This window comes from Nanorana parkeri, unplaced genomic scaffold (genome assembly GCF_000935625.1).
Source record: "Nanorana parkeri isolate BGI_ZX_2015 unplaced genomic scaffold, ASM93562v1 scaffold229, whole genome shotgun sequence".
Lineage (NCBI taxonomy): Eukaryota > Metazoa > Chordata > Amphibia > Anura > Dicroglossidae > Nanorana > Nanorana parkeri.
The window spans coordinates 1,129,160-1,149,692 of NW_017306497.1; the positions used below are offsets into that span (position 1 = coordinate 1,129,160).

Here is a 20,533-nt window from a genome sequence, read left to right on the forward strand (position 1 = left end):
CTCACTGTTTGATGCCTATATAAGGTTGATGTATCTGTTATTGAAGTGTCATTCTGAGCCTGATGAAGGGGACCCCCTGCGGCCCCGAAAGCGCTTGTGTATTGGATGGCAATGTGCCATTAAAATGGATCATTGACTAACAAAAACTGGTGTGCTGGTGACATTATTCCTTTATTCTGTGATTCACACGGTGCCTTCCGTGGTCACTACAAGCACCCACCCAACTTGGGGTTACTCTGGTTAGGAGTGCAGCAAGACATCCTGTTTTTGAAGTTTATTTTGCTCTCATAGTCAGGTACGCGATCCGTGACCGCGTGCCTGACTGAATTTCCACTCGCCCTCTCTTTATTTCCACTCGCCAAATGCGAGCGGGCGAGTGTAAATTTTGAGCCCTGTACACACACACACATACAGATCTATATATATAGATCTATATACAGTAATACCTTGGTTTACAAGTAACTTGGTTTGAGAGTGTTTTGCAAGACAAGCAAACATTTCTGAAAAATGTTGCCTTGATATACAAGCAATGTCTTGCAATAAGAGCAAAATTCTGTAGAAAAGCACCACCCGAATAAGGCTGTAGCAGTGCGAGCGATGAGTCTGTTTAACGACAATGCAATGTCACATTGGATAGATTCCTTGTTAAGGTTTCACGAAATGAAAAAGATTCCATTGAGCCAAGAGATAGCAGTGATTCCGTTAGTGATAGGGAAAGTCGTCCTACACAATAATTCTCCTCTCTCCTGTCCCCCTCACACCAGCCACGAAGGTACCGGTAATCTGTTTATTTTTCTTTATATTTTGTACAGTATTATATTACAGTACAGTATTGTAATCATTTTTATATGAATATTTTTGTGTTGTGGAACGAATCATCTGAATTTCCATTATTTCCTATGGGGTAATTCACTTTGATATACAAGCGCTTTGGATTACAAGCATGCTTCCGGAACGAATTATGCTCGTGAACCAAGGTATTATTGTATATATAGATATATATATATATATATATATACACACATACATACACAAAAGCGTATTTAGCGGTGTGCTTAGAGTGCTTTCAGGATAAGTGCATTTTTAGTGCATACCCACTACTAGTGTTATCAATACCTTTACCATAGCTCCAAGGAGATCTTTACTGTTTGTCATGCCAGGTGCCATACAGCCTTTAAAACCTTTCCAGTCCTGCATTCTCCTTCACCCACCCATGATGTCCAGTCTCCTTAGACGTCAATAAAAGTCCCTTGCACACTCCATGCATACCACCATCAGATGGCAGTCAGTTCCAAGTGAAAGATCTTAAGTTACTCTCATACATACTCGTCATGCCCATTGACATTTTATGATTGAGACGAAAAATAGACGCAACACCTCTTACCTGAAAATTCCCAACTCTTTCTGTCCACAATGTACGTGGAAGAACAAGAATCTGTACTGCTAACTCTTATACGGTTTCTGCTGGCAGTTACATAGTTACATAGTATTTGAGGTTAAAGGAGAACTATGAGGTGAGTGCTTTTCACTCACCTCATAGTTCTAGCCGACCTGTGACAATGAGACTGTCACAGGTCAGCTCAGTAGATCGGGAAGTGAGCGAACACATACCGGCATTCGCTCACCTCTCGATCCAGTCACAGCCCTCTGCCGTGACAGGGGAGGATTCCCCCCTCCCTGCTCCGATCCGCCACCGCTTACTGGCGGATCAGGCGGGGGAAGGGGCGGGTACAGCTGGCTCTGCCTCTAGATAGGCAGAGCCAGCTGTCAGTCATGCAGCTGGGCGGATCCGGCATGAGTGTCGGCATCCGCTTCAGTTGCGGTGTCTCAGTATACCGCGAGCAGTAGCTTGCAGTATACTGTGGCGTCTCAGTATACCGCGAGCTGCAGCTTGCGGTATACTGAGCTTAGGGTGACGGGAGGGCGCTAGTTTGTGTCCTCCCGTTACCCTAGGGAGAACTATGGGGAAAAGCCTTAACCCCATAGTTCTCCTTTAAATAAAGACATATGTCAATCAAGTCCAACCTATTGTGTATGGTCCTATTGGTGTGTAGTATGTATAGGTCCCTTGTGTGTTCTCAATTTTAAGAGAACTTGTACCCCTGTATATTATGGTCCCTGTGGAAATCGTCCAATCGCCTCTTGAATGATTCCACACTCTCAGCCGAAATCACATCATGTGGCATCGAGTTCCATACCTTGACCGATCTAACTGAGAAGAACCTCCTTCGCCCCTTGTGCAGAAATTTTTTCTCCACCAATTTTAAGTGGTGGCCTCTCGTCCTCGAGTTAATTGTAAAAAGTTTGCTGCTAATGTTACTATCCCCGGTAAACATTTTATACATGAAAATCATGTCCCCCCCCCCCTAATCTCCTTACTTCCAAGGAGGACATGTTTAATTTTAGAAGCCTGTTCTCATAACTCAGGTCCTCCATCCCCTTTATGATTTTGGTTGCCCTCCTCTGGACTCTCTCCAGTTCCAGGACATCCCCCTGTTCACTGGTGCCCAAAACTGGACCACATACTCCAGATGAGGCCGAACCAGTGATCTATAAAGTGGCACAATTATGGACTTGTCCCTGCAAAACATTCCCCTCTTAATACAGGAAAGGACTCTACTTGCTTTGTTTACCGCAGCCTGACACTGCGAGCTATTTTTCAGGCTGTGGTCTACAATGACCCCCAAATCTGTTTCCCTTTTGGATTTTCCGAGGGGAGCTCCCCTTAGCGTGTAATCCGATTTCTTGTTTTTAACCCCCAAAGTGCACAACTCTACATTTATCTACATTAAACCTCATCTGCCATCTGGTTGCCCACTCCCCTATTTTATCCAGATCCCCCTGTAATGTTATAGCGTCAGATTCAGTGACTATTCCCCTCCCGATTTTGGTATAATAAGCAAACACTGAAACATGGCTGTTTACTCCCTCCCCAATATCGTTAATGAATAGATTAAACCGCATGGGTCCCAGCACAGACCCCTGGGAACGCCACTCATGACCCTAGCCCAATCCGAGAAGGTGCCATTTAGCGATACTGTTTGTACCCGTTCCTGTAGCCAGGACATTAATTTGTCTAAACCCATAGACCTCAGCTTGTATAGTGAACGTTTATGTGGTACTGTGTCAAATGCCTAAGCAAAGTCCAAGTATACCACATCCACCGGCCTCCCTCCATCCAGACCCCTACTCACCTCTTCGTAAAAAGTTAGCAGGTTAGGTCTGACAAGAACGGTCTTTCCGAAATCCATGCTGGTTGTCATTTACAACCAGCATTACAGTTGAAGCAAGTGCCACATTATATCCAACTGGGTTATAGCTTAAAATGTTAAAATATATCTAAAGCAGAGCTGGACACATCCCAGGAGGCAGATAGCCAATGCTCCATAAAAATTACAGCTGGCATCTGACTTTTGTGGTTCTCTCTAGTTGTCAACAGATCTGGCTCCTAAATTCCATATTAATTTGTCCATTCCTGATCAATAGTCAAATCTATTTTTTGGGATAGGGTAGGGAATGGTTAAAACCCATCAGGTCTGTGTCCCTGTGAGGAGATTTTCCTTCCCTTCCTGTCTAGAATACAACAGGAAGTGAGAGGAAATCTCTCCAAAGGCAGGTAAATCCTCTCATACAGTTGTCACTGAAACAAGGGTTACCATTAAAAAGTATTTTGACAACTTTTGGATGTGCCATCACTTTCAGTCCCAGTGATAACCAGTCACCAGGACAAACAGAGAGATGAAGCTCCTTAGAGGTAACCGACACAGCAATACAAACCTGACAGGGGTTCTAACCTTTACTTTATCCAACATGACTTTAGACAGACCTTAACTATGTTGTTTAGCGGCGTATTTTATATGAGAGGATGAGTAAAGTCCCTGCGTTACCCCTAAAATCTAATCAGATTCCACTCAGCAGCTGGAAGTTACTTGGTTACGATGGGCAACTTGACCCCTTTCCTTTCCTGGCAGTCTGCATACAATCATAGAATGATAACAGGATGTTACTGCCGCAACAATATTCCATCTGTGATTTTATTTTATTTTTTTGGCGCTGTGATCAAGACTACCTTTTGCAATCAGATTCCTGTGGAATAGAAATGTCCCCAATTAATTCAGAATACAAACCACAAGAGAGGAACAGACAGACCTGGCCTGGTCTTTGCGGCTGAACCAAGACACGAAGCTGGCAGCAAGGGCACAGTAGCATGTTGTGTGATAAAGGGCATCCCTCCTGGTGCAGAGGTTACTCTGCCACACTATATAATTAAAGAATAAATTGTTCTAATCACAAGTTACATTCTGTTCCCCTAACCAGATGGTCTATGTGTGAGGCTGCTTCCGTGTGACATTTCGGTCGCAAAGCAGTCCCTGTGACTCATCCTGTCTGCGCACAGCGTGAACGCTGCAACTGGTCCATGGAAAAAATAGATCACTAAAACTCTTACATACATGTGCAGCACCTTCTCCCAATAAGGGGCAACATTAAATACAAGGGCATCTATATATACTTTGTTACATATCTATAGCACTGTACAGCAAGTGCAAAGCTGAACTCCAGGCAAGCGGCTATACACATGGCTACAAAACATAGATGTGAACCTTTCCATAGAAATGTGACATTATGTACAGCCAGTTTTGTGTTACAGAAAGCACAGCCAGCTCCCTGTTCTCCATAGCAATGCAAGTACCAAGAAGACACCCCAGCCTACTAAATGGGCAGCCAGGAGTCTGCTTACAGCGCCCTCTGCCAACGATTTAAGGCACACGCCGGTTGCAGGGAAAGGGTTAAAGTAAAACAAGAGCCAAATTCAGTAGGGGAACTCCACAAGGGGCAGATTACACTTTCTGAAGAAATCCTTTCTCTGCATCATTTCACACATAGGTGATCAATATGACATTTATAAAACCTAAATAAGTGGACCTGGCATCAGGTAGATTGTTCATTATTGAGCTAAACAATTAGTAAATGTTACATTTACATGTATTTATTACCTTCCACATCACATTACTGCCCCTATCACTGCCTTATTCTGTTTTATTTCCAGAAGGACAGTGCCATCTTTGCTCAGGCATCATCTACGGTCAGCATCTTCTTCCTGGACTGAGAATCACACTGGAATGGACTGAGATGATGCAATCTTAAATCCTGGTGCCTGAGCAGTTCTTGGCTGCGTTTACAAAAATCCAAAACAGATTCGCCCCTTGCTACAAAGTTACAATGTTGCATTCAGAACACTTGGGGGAGAGGAGATTGTGGAAATGGTTCCTACTGCTTGCAGCAGACTGATGACATAATTTCCTCTTAAGGCTGTGACACACTGCACGCCAAGCAGCGCGGAGCGGTTGCACTCTGCCTTTGCGAGCAGTGTGTCATGTAATGTTCTCCTCGGCACCCAGCTGGCGAGGGCTCGCGTAGCTGAGCGTCCCGAGATGAAAAATGTAATCTTCAGCCAATGGGCTCACGCGTTTAAACCCGTGCGTGAGCATGCGACGTCTAGCTGGTTGTTACGCACGAGCCGATTGGCTGAAGGTGCAGTCAATCATCTGACTGCACTCAGCTCACACACTGCACGCAAAGCTCCGTGGCGGACAGCTTTGCTTCTCTCTGCACGGCTTTGCATGCAGTGTGTCACAGGCTTAAGACAGTCAGTAACTGGAGCTCAAGGACTGTTTTTTTTAACCCCCGTTCACACTAGCCACGTGTGTGATTGAGCGACTTGTTTTGCCGCCTTTATCGCACATCAGCATAGGGCAGCCCATTCATTTAAAAAGGCTGCATTTCAGGTGCCATTACCAATAGTGATATTGCAGGCACAACATGTGATTTTTATTGTTGCCGAGTGTGAATGGGATCTTAATGGTAAAAGTGGAATGTATACTGTTGCTGTATATTGTGGCCAGTAGGGAATTTTTTATTGCAGATTTGCAAAGTAACTAAACTGTGCAATTTATGGCAGGTACAGAAAATAACTTTTAAACAGGAGTACTATTAGCATCAGTAATTGATTCTGCAGCTAGTAACTTTTGACGATATAAAAAAAAATAGTTTCCACAGAATAAAGCTATATTCAAGTCAGAAGAGGGATAGGGCTGAGAGCTGTAACAAAGGAGTAATAGGGTCCATGTGTGGCCTACAAAGCGCAGTTAGTCATCCCTGCATTAAACACCATTAACACTTTAGCCTCGCTTCCATACTTTGAATAACTAATATATTATGGATACGATACAGCGGGAATTAGGAACGTTCTTCATAAGGAAATACATACCTAGCATACTCTGCAAGGGGCAGTTTGGAGACATCAAACACTTCCTTATTCTTCATAAGGTAAACTGCGCGCAGGTAAGACACAAAGCACTGTGGGTAAAAAAAATGTCAGTTAATACAAACGTCTGACATATTCTGTAGCACAGAGTTACCTATACAGAGAATACATGAGAAATATACCATCTGAAAGTCAGGCCACATTCAAACAGATGTGTGCTCACAAACACAAGCACACACAAACACATGTTCTCTCTTTCATACTCCAAGGCCATGTTCACACTAGCTTCAGATTTTACAACAGCATGTACAGTCAGAGTGTATCACCCGATTGTATACAGTATGCTCTGTCAAAGCATTTGAGTAAACTCTCGGCAAGCTTTGAGCAGCTTAGTTGAAGCACCCTTCAGTTCCAGTGTGGGGAGGTAAACACAAATCTTGATGGTAGCGCTGTCACTTTAAACAAGCAGCCTTTAGTGGGTTTTTTAGCATTGCTTGAACTTGTTGAAAGCCTGCTGGCTGGATTTTATAAAGTGACAGACAGCACTACCATTAGCATTTGTTAGGCACCTACAAACTGGAATTGAACTTAACTTTAACTAAATATGCTTGAAGCAAGCTTTGCTCTTATACTAGCAGATGTCTGTGTGCACATATTCTAAAGATGACCATGCACTATACCAGGGGTAAGCAACCTCTGCCCTCCAGCTGTGGTAAAGCTACAAAATCCCATCATGCCTCTGAGAGTCTTGCGTGCGACTGTCAGTCTTGCAATGCCTAATGGGATTTATAGTTTCACCCCAGCTGAAGTGCCGAGGTAGCCCCCCCCTGTAATATACAATCTGATATTACAATGCCCCAGTAATGCAAGGGCCTGTCTGATTTGAAACACACTGAATGAATGGTTTAAGCAAGTCCTTATATTACTTTATTTTAATAAATCCAAAAAGATTGTACAATCAGATTGTATAGTGCATGGCCAGCATAAAGGGTTTAGTATGTCAAATAAGCGAGTACAGCATGTAATGTTTAATTCATAAATTACTGCATTCATTTTTATTTTTTTTTCATGCTTGGAGTTGAGCTTTAAAACTGATTTTTTTTTGTAACTAAATACATCATGGAAGCAAACAGAGTTCTAAATTATTTAGATTTCCACTTTTGCCCCCCCCCCCTCATTCCCACCCATGAATGGCCTCATTGGATTTGGGCTTCCAATACCAGTTTTATGTCAAGGAGCTAAATATAAACCCATTGATCGTTCTTCTAAAAAACTGATGTTCAAGTGAAGAGACTTATCTCCATGTCACACACATACCCTCTGCGCCCTCTCCTTCATTTCCTGCTCCTGGGCCAAAAAAGCTTCTAGGCGTCCTTGTACATCCAACAGCTTTTCAGGGTTAATTCTGAAAAATGAAGCAAAGAGAACGTATGGTAATGAATAAGAGTTATAGAAAAACTGGCATAATGCTGTAATTCAGCTGTTCAACCTAATTTACTTTTAATTTGTTTTTCAATTAGTGTATAATGTGTAATCTGCTTTTAGCATATTACAGGGTTTTAATTTTAATAATTGGGGGGAAAAAGTCTTTAGCTTTAATAATAATGATGAATAATAACAGCAAAGTAGTCTGCATTATTCAATCATTAAAATTTGCATTTTAATCTGTTACTAAGCAAGATGAGGAAGCAGAGGAAGCCATTAAAGGAACAATATCCCTCAAGCATGCCTTGGAAGACAATGGAGCAGATGTAAAAGGTCTGGAGCAAAGGGGCAGCTGTTGCTCATAGCAACTACATCCAATAGACTGCAAATGACATCTGTACTTTAAAAGGGTAACTGCAATTTAGTGGGAGGAAAACAAAGTAAAGTAGCTCTTTATGCGCACACGCACGCACGCATACACCTTTTCCATCGGATCTCTATATGGCAAAACATTATCATCCACCGTCACTTTCTGAAACAAGCTGGCCGCCAAACCAAATGAACATCCTAAGGCTGCCATACACTTAGGGGTCTATTTATAAACAATTCACAGGGTGCTTCACTCTGCGAATATCTTTGAACATTTGTTTTGGGCAAATAATGGTAAAAACACGTTTTTAATATACATTTTTTTCCCACAGTTCAAAAGTAATGCGTTGTAATAATACATTTTAGCCACTATATGGCGATGAGGAGCAAAAGAAACAGGTATTGAGATGGAGCTGAGGAGCATAGGAAATAAGTATTGAGATGGAGATGAGGAGCATAGGAAACAGGTATTGAGATGGAGCTGAGGAACATAGGAAACAGGTATTGAGATGGAGCTGAGCAACATAGAAAACAGGTATTGAGGTGGAGCTGAGGAGCATAGGAAACAGGTATTGAGATGGAGCTGAGCAACATAGAAAACAGGTATTGAGGTGGAGCTGAGGAGCATAGGAAACAGGTATTGAGATGGAGCTGAGCAACATAGAAAACAGGTATTGAGGTGGAGCTGAGGAGCATAGGAAACACCTAACTTAACTCTGTTGCTAAAATAAAGCAAAACGGTGACCTCTTACATCATCAATAAGTGACCACGCAGGCTCCTGTGGAGGAACGAGTACTCTCCTGTGTGCAACAAGTCCCAGCATTCAATACACCTGACACTCATTCCTGCCCCTCTGCTTCCTCCACCCACCTGTTAGTCGATCAATGGACAAGCTGAGGCGATTTAGCAGAATTCATACATTTACCATTCTACCTCAGCAGAACTGACACTCGGGTGACACTGGCAATACTCTTCATACAAGCAAGATTTTGTAAATCTTTGACTGCAAACCAAACAGCACCCCCTCTATTTATCCCACCAACCTGTTAGCCAGTTGGTTGGCCGAGTTTCCTCAGGCAAGTTGAATGCTGGGACTTCCTGTAAACTCCATCCTTCACAGGAGCATGGATAGTCACTTGGTGACGATGTCAGCAAAAAACTCATTGTTTTGGGGAATGTTTTCCCATTCTCACACATGTGTTGCAAGTGTTATAAACTAGATTTAGGCTGAAATAACACAGTGATCTGACAAATTAAAAAGTAACATGGACCACTTATCTAAAAATGACTTCTTAGAGCTGCACTCCAGGTATAATTTATTATGCATACTTACCTTGGCCAGCTTGGCTTGGAAAGTATGCATATGCTATATCTAAGCATCTACCTAGTCTTTAAATGTACAGCTTTCATTTAAAATACCTGGTGATTCTGACAGACAGGTCCTTATTGAGTCAGTTCCTGTTATAGGGTGACAACGCTCTGTCACTGTCTGCCAGTTGTGCCCCTATGTTGTCAACCTGTCACACGGGTTTCTGATAGAGATATTGTCCACCGTTGTCACCGTCTTCCTGAGCCTACGCTGAAAAATGCTATGCAGCTATCACTGGAGTAAAAAACAAAAAGGCTGCAAGAGATCAGCAGCACTGAGAAGCAACAAGGGATGAAGAAGAATAGTGAAAACAGTAGTTTTAAAAATGGCAATTGTTTATGATCTACGGAGAATTAAACTAAATGTCATCCAGTTAGGATTTACATCTACTTTGTAGGCAATTTCCAGCCTTATCATTCATTTATCCTGCCAAGTCCGCTCGTCTAGAAAACAAACATTGGTCACTGATCCCAGCAGAGATGAATACATACTTGATTTCGTTAATGGGCACTTTTTTCTCCTCCAGCTGTCGGGCCATCCCCTTCACTTCAGACGGCAACAGAACCAGCAAAGCTTCCCCGCCCTCCTTGTACCTGCCGAAACAAAAACACAGCAAGGACACTTAGTGATCGGAGGAGAAGAAATGAATGAAAAGGCCGCAGTCTGCCAGGGAGATGAATAATAGCCAAACAGAGTGGAGCTGGCAGCTGCAGGAGAGCATGAGCTACTCTTTAAATACAAAGTCAAATGGAAGAACACTGAATTAGGCCCGCTGTTTCATATTCCTTTAATACCAATTACCGATGTCTGCTTCTGAAATGTCATGTTCACCCCGGTCCAGGGGTTTCCAAAGTGCAATATAACTACATAAAGAACGCGGTTTATTGGAACGGCGCGACGTTATTGTCTTACGATGAGGAGCAGGGGCTCAAGCCATGTCTTACATTTTAGATAAAGTGAGAATTAAAATTCTATTTCAAGTTTTTATTCTCATTTGTGACCCCATTGGAGAGATGTTCCATCACTTCCTGTGACTTCCTCACAAGTAATGGTATTTGTGGCTCCTATTGGGACAAGAAGGGGCAGCCAGCAATAAAAACAATGCCGGAAGATCCAAACATTCCTCTCTCCACTAAAAAAAAAGGGTTTTTATTTGTGTCCCCCATTGGGGAGATTTCTCAGTATTACTTGCCCTGGAAAAATGTGAAGGGAAATCATCCCAATAGGGACAAGGATCGCAATAAAAATCAGAGGCTCTGAGATTTAATGCCCAACTGACATCTATATTTATTATGTAAGGCAGTCAGTGTTCTAGCTTCCTGTGCAGGGCTGTTGATGGGAGCAGTATGAAGTAGGAGGAGGGGCAACAGACCACTAAAGACCCAGGCCGCTACTCATGTGTGAGAGTAGTAGTTAGACTCTCCACAGTGCTGCCGCCACAAAGTAATTCAACCCTTGCTGCAGCACTTTTATAATGTGGACTGCAAGAGAGGGGGATCTTTTCCAATTCATGGGAACTATAACAACTTCCACCCTACACTCACAAACTTCCTGGATATTACAATACATATTAAAAGGAACAAGTTTGCAAACATCCACAGAAAATCCACAGACCGTCCCACATACCTTAGATGTAACAGCTTTCATCCCAAGCCCACAAACTAATCTGTCATCTATAGTCAGGTCATAAAAAGGTACACAAATCAGATCTGTTCAGACACCACAGCCAGAAATGCCCAACTAGAATACCTCAGGAGGATTTCATATAAAAGAGGGATACCAACCCATAGAGCAGAAAAGCTATTAACATCCCCAGAACCAGTCTTTGACAGTATACACAGATGGAATAGGAAAATCAGATGCCATTGGTGGTCACCTACAACCCATGCCTAGAAGTTCTAAGATCACAAAAGAGCTCCAACCATTCCTATGCATAGACAAAAGACTTCGGGAAATATTCCTGAACCCACTAACATATCGAAAACCACCCAAAAAAAGTTTCATAAACAGCCCAATACCAAACGGAACATCTCCCTGCATGCTGAAGAGATGTGAAACCGGGATGGCAGGAAGAGTATAGAATACATGGTACTTTGTTGCTGCAGATCCTCCAATGTGGTATACCTGATATTCTATGCAAAATGCCCTACAAGAATCTGTTTGGAAGACGGCTCAAACCACTCACCATCGTGCCATAACCACATTTGGTGGCCCACTCACTGTATGCAGCACAACCTCCTTCTCTTAGGACTACACCTGTTGCATACAATAGTAGACCCGGGTGTTGAAGAAGAGTTGAGAATAATTATTTTATCAGGGCTGTGCAAAGATACTCTGCAGAGACACTGATGGGCAGAGCCGAGAATCCCTTGCTTGCAGCTGTTCAGATTTTTCCGGGTTACCAACTACCAAAGTGTTTTACAAGGAAAGTGACCTTCTATAATCAAGTATTGCCAGCATGAGAAACCAAAACCCTGACGAGCAGTGTCACCCCCACCCACCGTTGAAGCGCCCAAAGTGACTACCTGTTCTGCATACCCCTCAGCCCTGCCCTCAGGGCCGAATTTCCCACAAGGCCAACTGAGGCCCGGCCTCGGGGCAGCAGAGAGTAGAGGGGCAGCAGGGGTGTGGAATTCCTATGTCCCGCTACCGAGGACATGCAGTTCCAGGCGCTGGGCGGGTAGTTGTTTTCTACATTTAGTCCTGATTTGGACAAGCAGGGCTAAATGTAGAGCGGGGAAGCCACCACTCATTCTGTACAAGTGATAGGTAAAAATAAATAAAATTAAAACCAACCCGGTCGCCCAGTCATCTGGGGGGAAATTTGGTAGGGAAGGGGGCACATTAAGGAACCCGGCCTTGGGGCAACAGAGAGAGTAAATGTGGCCCTGCCTGCCCTGCTCCCTAGTTCATGGCTTCACAGCCGAGTTTTTACCCGACTGCATTTTTTAAAGGAAGAAAAAAAAAAAAGAAGACAAAGAAAAATGCAATAAAATAAAAAAAATTATTCGAAATATCCAGACAGCCCATCCTCATCCGGAGGAAATACAGCAGAGACGCAATCTGCAACCATTAAGCACAAAACTACCGAAGAGGCATAAATGAGACAAAGAGGAACTCCAGTCAAATATTACTTCATTTTAAACTTTTTTTTTTTTTTTTGCTTAGCATGCTTGCTTTTAAATAGCCATCAAAAATGTATTTATTTTTTTTCTATTCAGCAAAGGTATTTAACAGATCAGCTGAATATGCCACACCCACATCATTTTATACATTTTTGAGGTATTTGGATGGTAAATTTAATTATGACATGTTAAATCCATCTCGATTGGCAGTCATAGAAAAGACAGAGAGCTGGAAATTCATTTCACAGTGGGGCTGATGATTAATTCTAAGCAACAAGCAAAATCAGTTAATGAACTGTTAATGCATTCCAGTAAACCCTGCAGCTGTGCTCAAAGCAGAACTCTAGGATTTAGAAAAAATGTCAGATGTATAAAAAATGGAGCAGCTTTTGCTGCAATGCCTTCAATATGCAGCAGTAATTCCTTTCCGTCAGTAGATGTCGCCAGTCTTCTGGGTTAAAAAATGGCCAGCATCCTTCAGACCACTTTCCCTGAGCCTAGGTAATAATGCATCTGCCCTTCGGGGAGCATTATCACACCAGCCTTAGCTGTGATACTACACAGGGCAACTCTCACACGACACGTGCAACTTTCAGTTCAAGGTATGGGCCAAAGCACTACACCCGGAAAACCTGTAATGTCAGCGAAGCAGCCGGAAGACCCTTACACATAGAGATCTATTTATAAAACAGTATTGAGGATATGTTGTCCGCACACCATTCTGCTGCAGAATCTTTATTGATATTCCTTCAGCATGACATCAAAATGCAACGTTTCGGAACCTCACAGGGCTCCTTCATCAGGCGAGGTGTCTGAGGAAGGGATCCTGCGCGGTTCCGAAACGTTACATTTCAGAAACATTAGATTTCAGGGGATGGGGAGATTTCTAAGCAGCCCTGAGCATTCATAGGTGGCAGGAGACAGGACAGAGACAATAAGGAAATTAAGTCATGATCATGAAAAATTATAAAATAAGATAAAACACCTACTTATTATTATTATTATTATTATTACATAGTATTTATATAGCGCCAACAGTTTGTGCAGCGCTTTATTTAATACAGTGTCAGGGTTCACAATGAAAACAAGAAGAGCCTGCAGAAAATGTGTTGTCTATGTCCCCACGAGAGAGATTCCCAATCACTTCCGGTCACACTCTTTCCAATAGGGACACATTAAGGGTGTGAAGGAGGTTCAGTAGGGCAGTATTTTCAATATGAAACTGAGATCAAGAATATGAGGCATGACCCCAAACTAGCCTTAAATAGTATTATTTTATACCTCAACTCTGGTGTTCTATCGAAAGCTCCAACTTGTCGACCTCTTCAACCGGTGACATTACATCCGGTGACTGCCAGTAGGAGATGTTTAGCAGATGGTGCTAGTGCACATGGGCAAAAAATCCATGTCGAACTGTAACTATTGCCACAGCGTCTGCGCGGCTCATCGGATTCTATAACCTAGAACAAACTTATATTTGTCCTAGGTTATAGCAGCCGATAACTGTGCAGGCGCTGTGGCAACTGTAGTTGTAGAAAGAATCCTGTGGCCGCGCAGATGCTGTAACATAATATAACCTTTGACTAGGCTATATAATCCGATGAGGCAAAAGCCACTGCGCGGCTATCGGCTCATCGGCTTCTATAACCTAGGACAAATATAACTAAGTGGGTAGACACACAAGCGTTGTGGCAATAGTTAGACCGTTCGACAAGGATTTAATGGGCATGCGCACTAGCACCATCCGCTGAAGATCTCCTACTGGCAGTCACCGGATGTGACGTCACCAGTTAGAGAAGTCGACAAGTTGGCACTTTCGATAGAACCCCCGGCTTTCCCTTTAGTCTTGCACAGTTGTATGGGCTCCCCTCCCATAATTAAACTGCTGGCTCTGATTTCACTGCGCACTGTGAGCTTCTTTACACTTTAGGAGTGCACACCTTATCTGGATGAAACTTTGGTAAATCAGAGGAACTTCAAGCATGCTAAAACATAATATATCCCTCGCACAGGTACATATTAAAAGCTCTTTCCAATACTAAATAACTAGTACAAAAAAGTCACACTTAAAACAATTCATCCCCACACAGCTACCTCCTCATGTATCACTTGCCCCTCCCTTTTAGATTGCAAGCCCTCAGGGTCAGGGCCCTCCTTACCATCTTGTCTTGAACTATATTGTAATGTCTTCATTATATTGTAAAGCGCTGCGCAAACTGTTGGCGTGTATAAATCCTGTATGATAATACTACTAATTTCACAACATTTCTTACCATGTCATGATAAAACCAGAGGAGGAAATTGATAGACGCAGATAAGCCCCGAGTCACTTTCTCAGCCTTGCTTTCTTCCAGAAAACCATCTCTCTGCCCAAAATAACAATGCCGCATCTACCTGCCCTTCTCACTCTTATTTTGTATCTTCACCCAACTTGGCTTCAGGCAGCGTTGCGAGAACACAAACTGTTCTTCTTAAAATGTATTTAGCAATGAATCAGTTTTCCATCTGTTCCATGATTACATGCTGTGACATCTCTGACCATAACTAACATTTACATAAAGACAATATCACAGCCGCACTAAAGCTGTAGTAAATGTAGAAAAGACTAATGAGTTAGAGATTTGCCAGGATAGCATTCTTTGTGGTTACTGCTCTCTGCAATTTTATTTCTGGGATAAGATTGCTGTTTTATATTTCTTTAAAGTGACCCTGTCATTAATTGTGAAAAGCATACCCTGAAAAAAAAAAAAGTCTATACATTCTTAGCTTTCCTGCTGCCAAAACCAAAGTCTACTGGAAAACAGGCACTTCTGAGAGTGTTGCTCTCCTTCTTGGTCCACAGTGCAGAAGGACACTGTAGTGATGTGAGGATGGGTGAAAGGAACCGCAGGGGGTCAAAACTCCCACAAATGTTGGCTTCTGCAAAGACTTTAGTCCTGTCCATACCTAAGAATTGCGCTAAACACACAATCCCATGCAGCAAATGCTATTACACAGATCACCAAGCGCGGTTTTCATTTGAATGGCACTTCAAATGCATCTTCTGGCAGCCATGCATTGCAGCAACGCAAGGTACTGTGAACTGTGTGAAAGGGCTGTGCATGCACTACTTTCACTGCCATGCCCTGCCGCCGGGGGGTGCGTTTAGCACAACACTTAATGTGCAGAAATATTGCCAGCACACCAATGGTTCAATGAAATAAGCAAAAGTCCATTTATTGAAGGAACATTGCCATTCAAAAAGTAGCACAGTTTTTGAGTCTGATGAAGGGGACCCTGTGTGGCCCCGAAAGCGGTCCTTTTTGAATGGCGATGTTCCTTCAATAAATGGACTTTTGCTTATTTAATTGAACCATTGGTGTGCTGGCGATATTTCTACACATTAATTTTTTGCACGGTGCCACCCGTGGTCGCTGCAAGCACCCACCTGTATATCAGGTATTTCTATCCGGTAAGGAGTGCAACAAGGTGCTTGTTCTACATGTCTGCTAGCACAACACTTAGACGTGAAGTGGCCCTAAATAGAAGGCTTTCTTAGCAATGGTTATGCATTCTGCGGCACAGGCAGCAGGAGAGGTCAGTATTTAAAATCTTCTTTCAAGGTTCAGCTTTTGCTCACAATTTTGTTAAGTGGCCGATTTCCTTTAGAGTCGAAATCCAAGCACATCAATAACTGGCAAGACAATCACACCATCGAATTTCACCATTTCCTGCTGAATCAGGCACAATTCAATCCATGGGTGGCCCTGCTAACATCGCCCAGCTCGACAAAAACTGACTTTTCAAATTGACTTTTGTCAAAAGAGCCGGGTGGAAAATTGTCAGCTGAACAGTAGGTGCAGCCTATCAGATGCAGTGACTGTCCAGATATTCTGGCAGCTGCACGCCTCGGTTTTCAGTATACTATAGCCAGCAGGGGACATTCTTTCATTCACACTGTTCAGCATGGATGGGGGAGTGAAAGATTTTTCTTATTCAGCCCAAGGGACTGAAAAGAAAAAAAATCTTGAGATCACCCGCTTTATTGGTATTCCTAAACAAACCTTGACTAAAGCCCAACTCCAGTTTAAAAAAAAAAATTAGATTCCTCAAGTACTTAAAAAATAAAAAAGCAGCTTTAACTGCAATGTTTACCTCCTGCCTAAGTCTGTCTCCCAAAGATACTCCACTCCTTCCTCAAGCATCATTCAACCCACTTCCTCTAAGCTTATAGCACATCTAAACCCCGAAAATGTATATATTGCAGCTGATCAATCCTTAAATATTGTGACGCATTAGTTTTCTTTTTTTAGGCTTTTTTTCACCTGGTGATTTGGCTAGTAAATATGTTACTTTTTCTACTTCGTCAAGCAAAAGTGGCTGCTAGAGGGTTGAGACAAACCATTTAACATTGACAGGGGTATTTACGATGGTTGGCTTTTATTCATTTACATAAAAAAAAAAAACTTTATCCCAAGAGGGAAAAAAAATAAAACGGTTGCTGTAATTGCCTAAGAAGTGTTATTTGGAGTTCAGATTTCATTTGTTAGCCAAGTCCATCCAAATCTGCATGTGCATCTAACACTACCCTCCCTACAGGGTGACAATGCTGCTATCCAAGGTGCGGTTTAATTTCTCTTCCATAGAGTGGAGTAACCCTAAGACCGGAAGTGGGTTACACATTTTGTCTGCTACGGTTTTGATAAATTCCCCTCAGTGTATGGGATGTGAGGATGCCGAGAACTTACCACCGTTGCAGCGGAAAAGAAGGCAAGCTGCAAGGAGTGCTGTCGCAGCCAGCCAGCTCCGGGGACTGGTTGAATATAACTTTATTTTCCTCCCTAGACTCAAACAAGCACTTAACCCTTGCAGTGCAGGGGTAGCCCTACTGCAAGAGTTCATTAAAGATTTGCCCGAAGTTCTTAAAAAAAAAAAATGTAGACAGTGCGACATGATGCCAAACTCCTTCACCCTAATAATAATCAGGTATATTGCAATACAATTGTACTTGCAGACTATTACAGTAAAATTATTGATTGTATCCATTATAGAAACTATTTATGTGGTGCACATTTCATGACTTTCATTACAATGGGTTTAATCGCAGTCATTCTTCCTAACCCATCGATACGATAAGATGATTCAATGCAATCAAACATTTTTATTTTTTAAGATCAGCAACAGCAGACGTCAACATTTGTCACCGTACTCTGATAAAAGCAGCAAAACTTCAGTCTGGAATGGAGATTGCAGATATAGCATGTACAGCTCGAGCTTGTACTGCCCTCTGGCGTCAGTGGAAACAGGAGAACCGGTAACAGCATAACCTATTCGGTCCATGCAAGCTGATCACCACTGGAAGCCAATCCAAATTCTGCTCCTTGTTTTCAGATTGCTTCAGAGTACCAAACAATTCAGTAGCAGTAGGGAGCATACAATGTGTTAAATGGCAATGTAACAGGATTGAACAGTTCACTTCGGTAGCTCAGTTCACAGAGATCATTTAAAGTTACACCATCAGGGAAGCAAAAAAAGAAAAACAACGCTGGTGAAGATATAAAAAGCATGCACCTAGGGGGGTCCATACTGTTGTGGACATTTCATTATATGGACTTATGTGGACATTTTCATATTAGGATGTGTATGTGTTCTATAGGTTGTCATTTGTCTCCCTGTGTCAGATTAAACCGAGGGCGCTTTAGCAGAGCATACTTGCGTTGAATCGGGCCCAGCGGTAAAACCGTCAGTATGAAAACCTTCTTATGGGCTAAGAGACGTGTTCGCAGTGTATGTACGCGTTTGCCGGTTTGTGAACATTAAGCGCAATGCGCTGGGCTTCTTGCCGGCAAACGTCTATGCGCATTAGCGAAGCGGAGTCCGCATAACGAGAGATACGTATTATATTTCTATTGCGGCTGTGCTATCCTTTTTGGATACATATCTGCTTTTATGAGAACACATTGATTTGTGCCTTGATGGTTTACTGGTACTGTGCATTGGCAATAGCATTAGCAATGTCTTCGCAGATACCGTGTTTCCCCGAAAGTAAGACCTAGCGCTATCTTCAGGGATTTCTGTAATAGAAGACCTACCCCGAACTAGGTCTTATACCTGTTGGCTTAAGCATCCATGTGATGTGTGGTAAAGTCCTATGCATGTAAAGTTGGTGACTATGCTGCAGGGCTGGAGTGGTGATGGTTCAAGGGCAGAGGGCTGATTATTATTATTACTACAGGTATTTTATATAGCGCCGACAATTTATGCAGCACCTTGCACGCATTTACGCATAGTTGCACATTCACATCAGTCCCTACCCTTTCACAATCTAGGGTTTCTATCTCACATGCATAGCCATGTGAGGAGCCAATTTACCTACCAGCATGTCTTTGGAGTGTGGAGTGAGGAAACTGGAGTACCCGGCGGAAACCCACGCAAGCACAGTGGGAAAATGCAAACTCCTTGCACATAGTCACCTGGCCGAGATTTGAACCGGGGACCCCGAGTGCTGCAGGGCAGAAGCACTAACCACTACGCCACGGTGCTGCACTATGATCTGGATCATAGGGCAGCACCGTAGCTATCCTTGAAAACATCTCCTGTAACTAAGAGCACCTGTGTTGCATAGGCCTCTGGAGTGGTGGCAACCCTCATTGCTTGAACCTGGAACCATGCGCATATTGGGAACTCAAGAGTCAGAGTGTAAATGCTCTCCTGCTAAGGCTTAGGGCCTGACAAGGAAAGCAGAAGTTTAAATTGGGAACCCGTGGGATTTTCAAAATCCTGTGGGTACCGTGCCTTCAGCTTTGTGATGGTGACAGCATAGTCAACTCTAGCCTCTCCACCTCAATGGCCTCATCTGATGACTCCTTGGAACCACTAGTCCCCTCTCTCCCCAAGCGAATAAGAGTCTACACAACTGCCCATCAAAATGTTGCTGAGATGCTTTGCAGCTCCTTGTCTCCTATGTTTTGGCCTATTCTGGTGCTCTGTCAATCAAGAATATGCTGCATGTGACAAAAGTCTTTCTGCAATAGTGTACTCTGATTTCTTCATTAAAACCTAACTGGACTCTTACCAATAAATTGCAGCCTATCTTATTTACTATGCATGGAGTCAGTAATGTATTTTACTTACTTTTTTTGAGAAATAACACACTCTGATAATTGTTTTTATTACAAGCTGGTGTCTCTCCTGTTTCAAGTACGGAAAATATATATTTTTTAAATTTACTGTGCATGGAGTCTGTACAATATTTACGTGTCTTTTGTTCTGTGAAATAAATACACTTTAAAGTGGATTTCTTTATTAAAATCTGACTGTTGTCCCTCCTATTAAAAATTTAGCCTACCAAAACTTTCCTAAATACTGTCTATGGAGTTACTGAAATTTTCCAAAATACGGCCTCTAAGAGATTAGTAAATTCTGTCTATGCAGTATATACAATATCCCTTCATTTTTTAAAAGGTCTAAATTGAACACTTTATTTTGGGGGGTTTATCCTTAAATGGAAAGTGTTTTATAAAATGATGCTACACTAAAATGTATTAACAATACGCCTATGCAGTGTGTACAATATTCCTTTCATTTTTATGTGATGAATATGACCTTTTATATATTCTGGGCCATCCAAATCTAAATATATATGTGGTTTAGCCAATGATGTCTGCAAGAAATTGTAGAAATACTACATTTGCTGTGTGTGGCATATTACTTCTATTGTAATCTGAAAATATATGTTTTAGCTTTTGGCCCTCCAAAGCTAAATGGGAATAGCATATACCCAATTAGGTCTAAAAGTATTTAAGGAAAGAGCTTTAGACAAAGAGGGCTACAAGAAATTGCAGAAATGCATACCTTATTTGCCGGCGTATAAGACGACTCGGTGTATAAGACGACTCGGCGTATAAGACGACCCCCTACTTTTTGTGTTAAAATATAGGTTTTGGGCTAATCTCGTCGTATAGTTACATAGTTACATAGTATTTGAGGCTGAATAAAGA

At 42.4% G+C, this 20,533-nt stretch overlaps 1 protein-coding gene across 1 annotated transcript in view; it reads right to left on the reverse strand.

Annotated features, from left to right (window-relative positions):
- Positions 1–20,533, reverse strand: part of DDX10 (DEAD-box helicase 10) — a 227,916-nt gene that overhangs the window by 180,063 nt on the left and 27,320 nt on the right. Inside the window, exons 10-12 of the mRNA XM_018556243.1 lie at positions 9,921–10,022; positions 7,583–7,670; positions 6,269–6,357 (exon numbers count right to left, since the gene is read on the reverse strand). Of these exons, the coding sequence (XP_018411745.1) occupies positions 6,269–6,357; positions 7,583–7,670; positions 9,921–10,022 (279 nt within the window). The remainder of the gene's footprint in view (positions 1–6,268; positions 6,358–7,582; positions 7,671–9,920; positions 10,023–20,533) is intronic.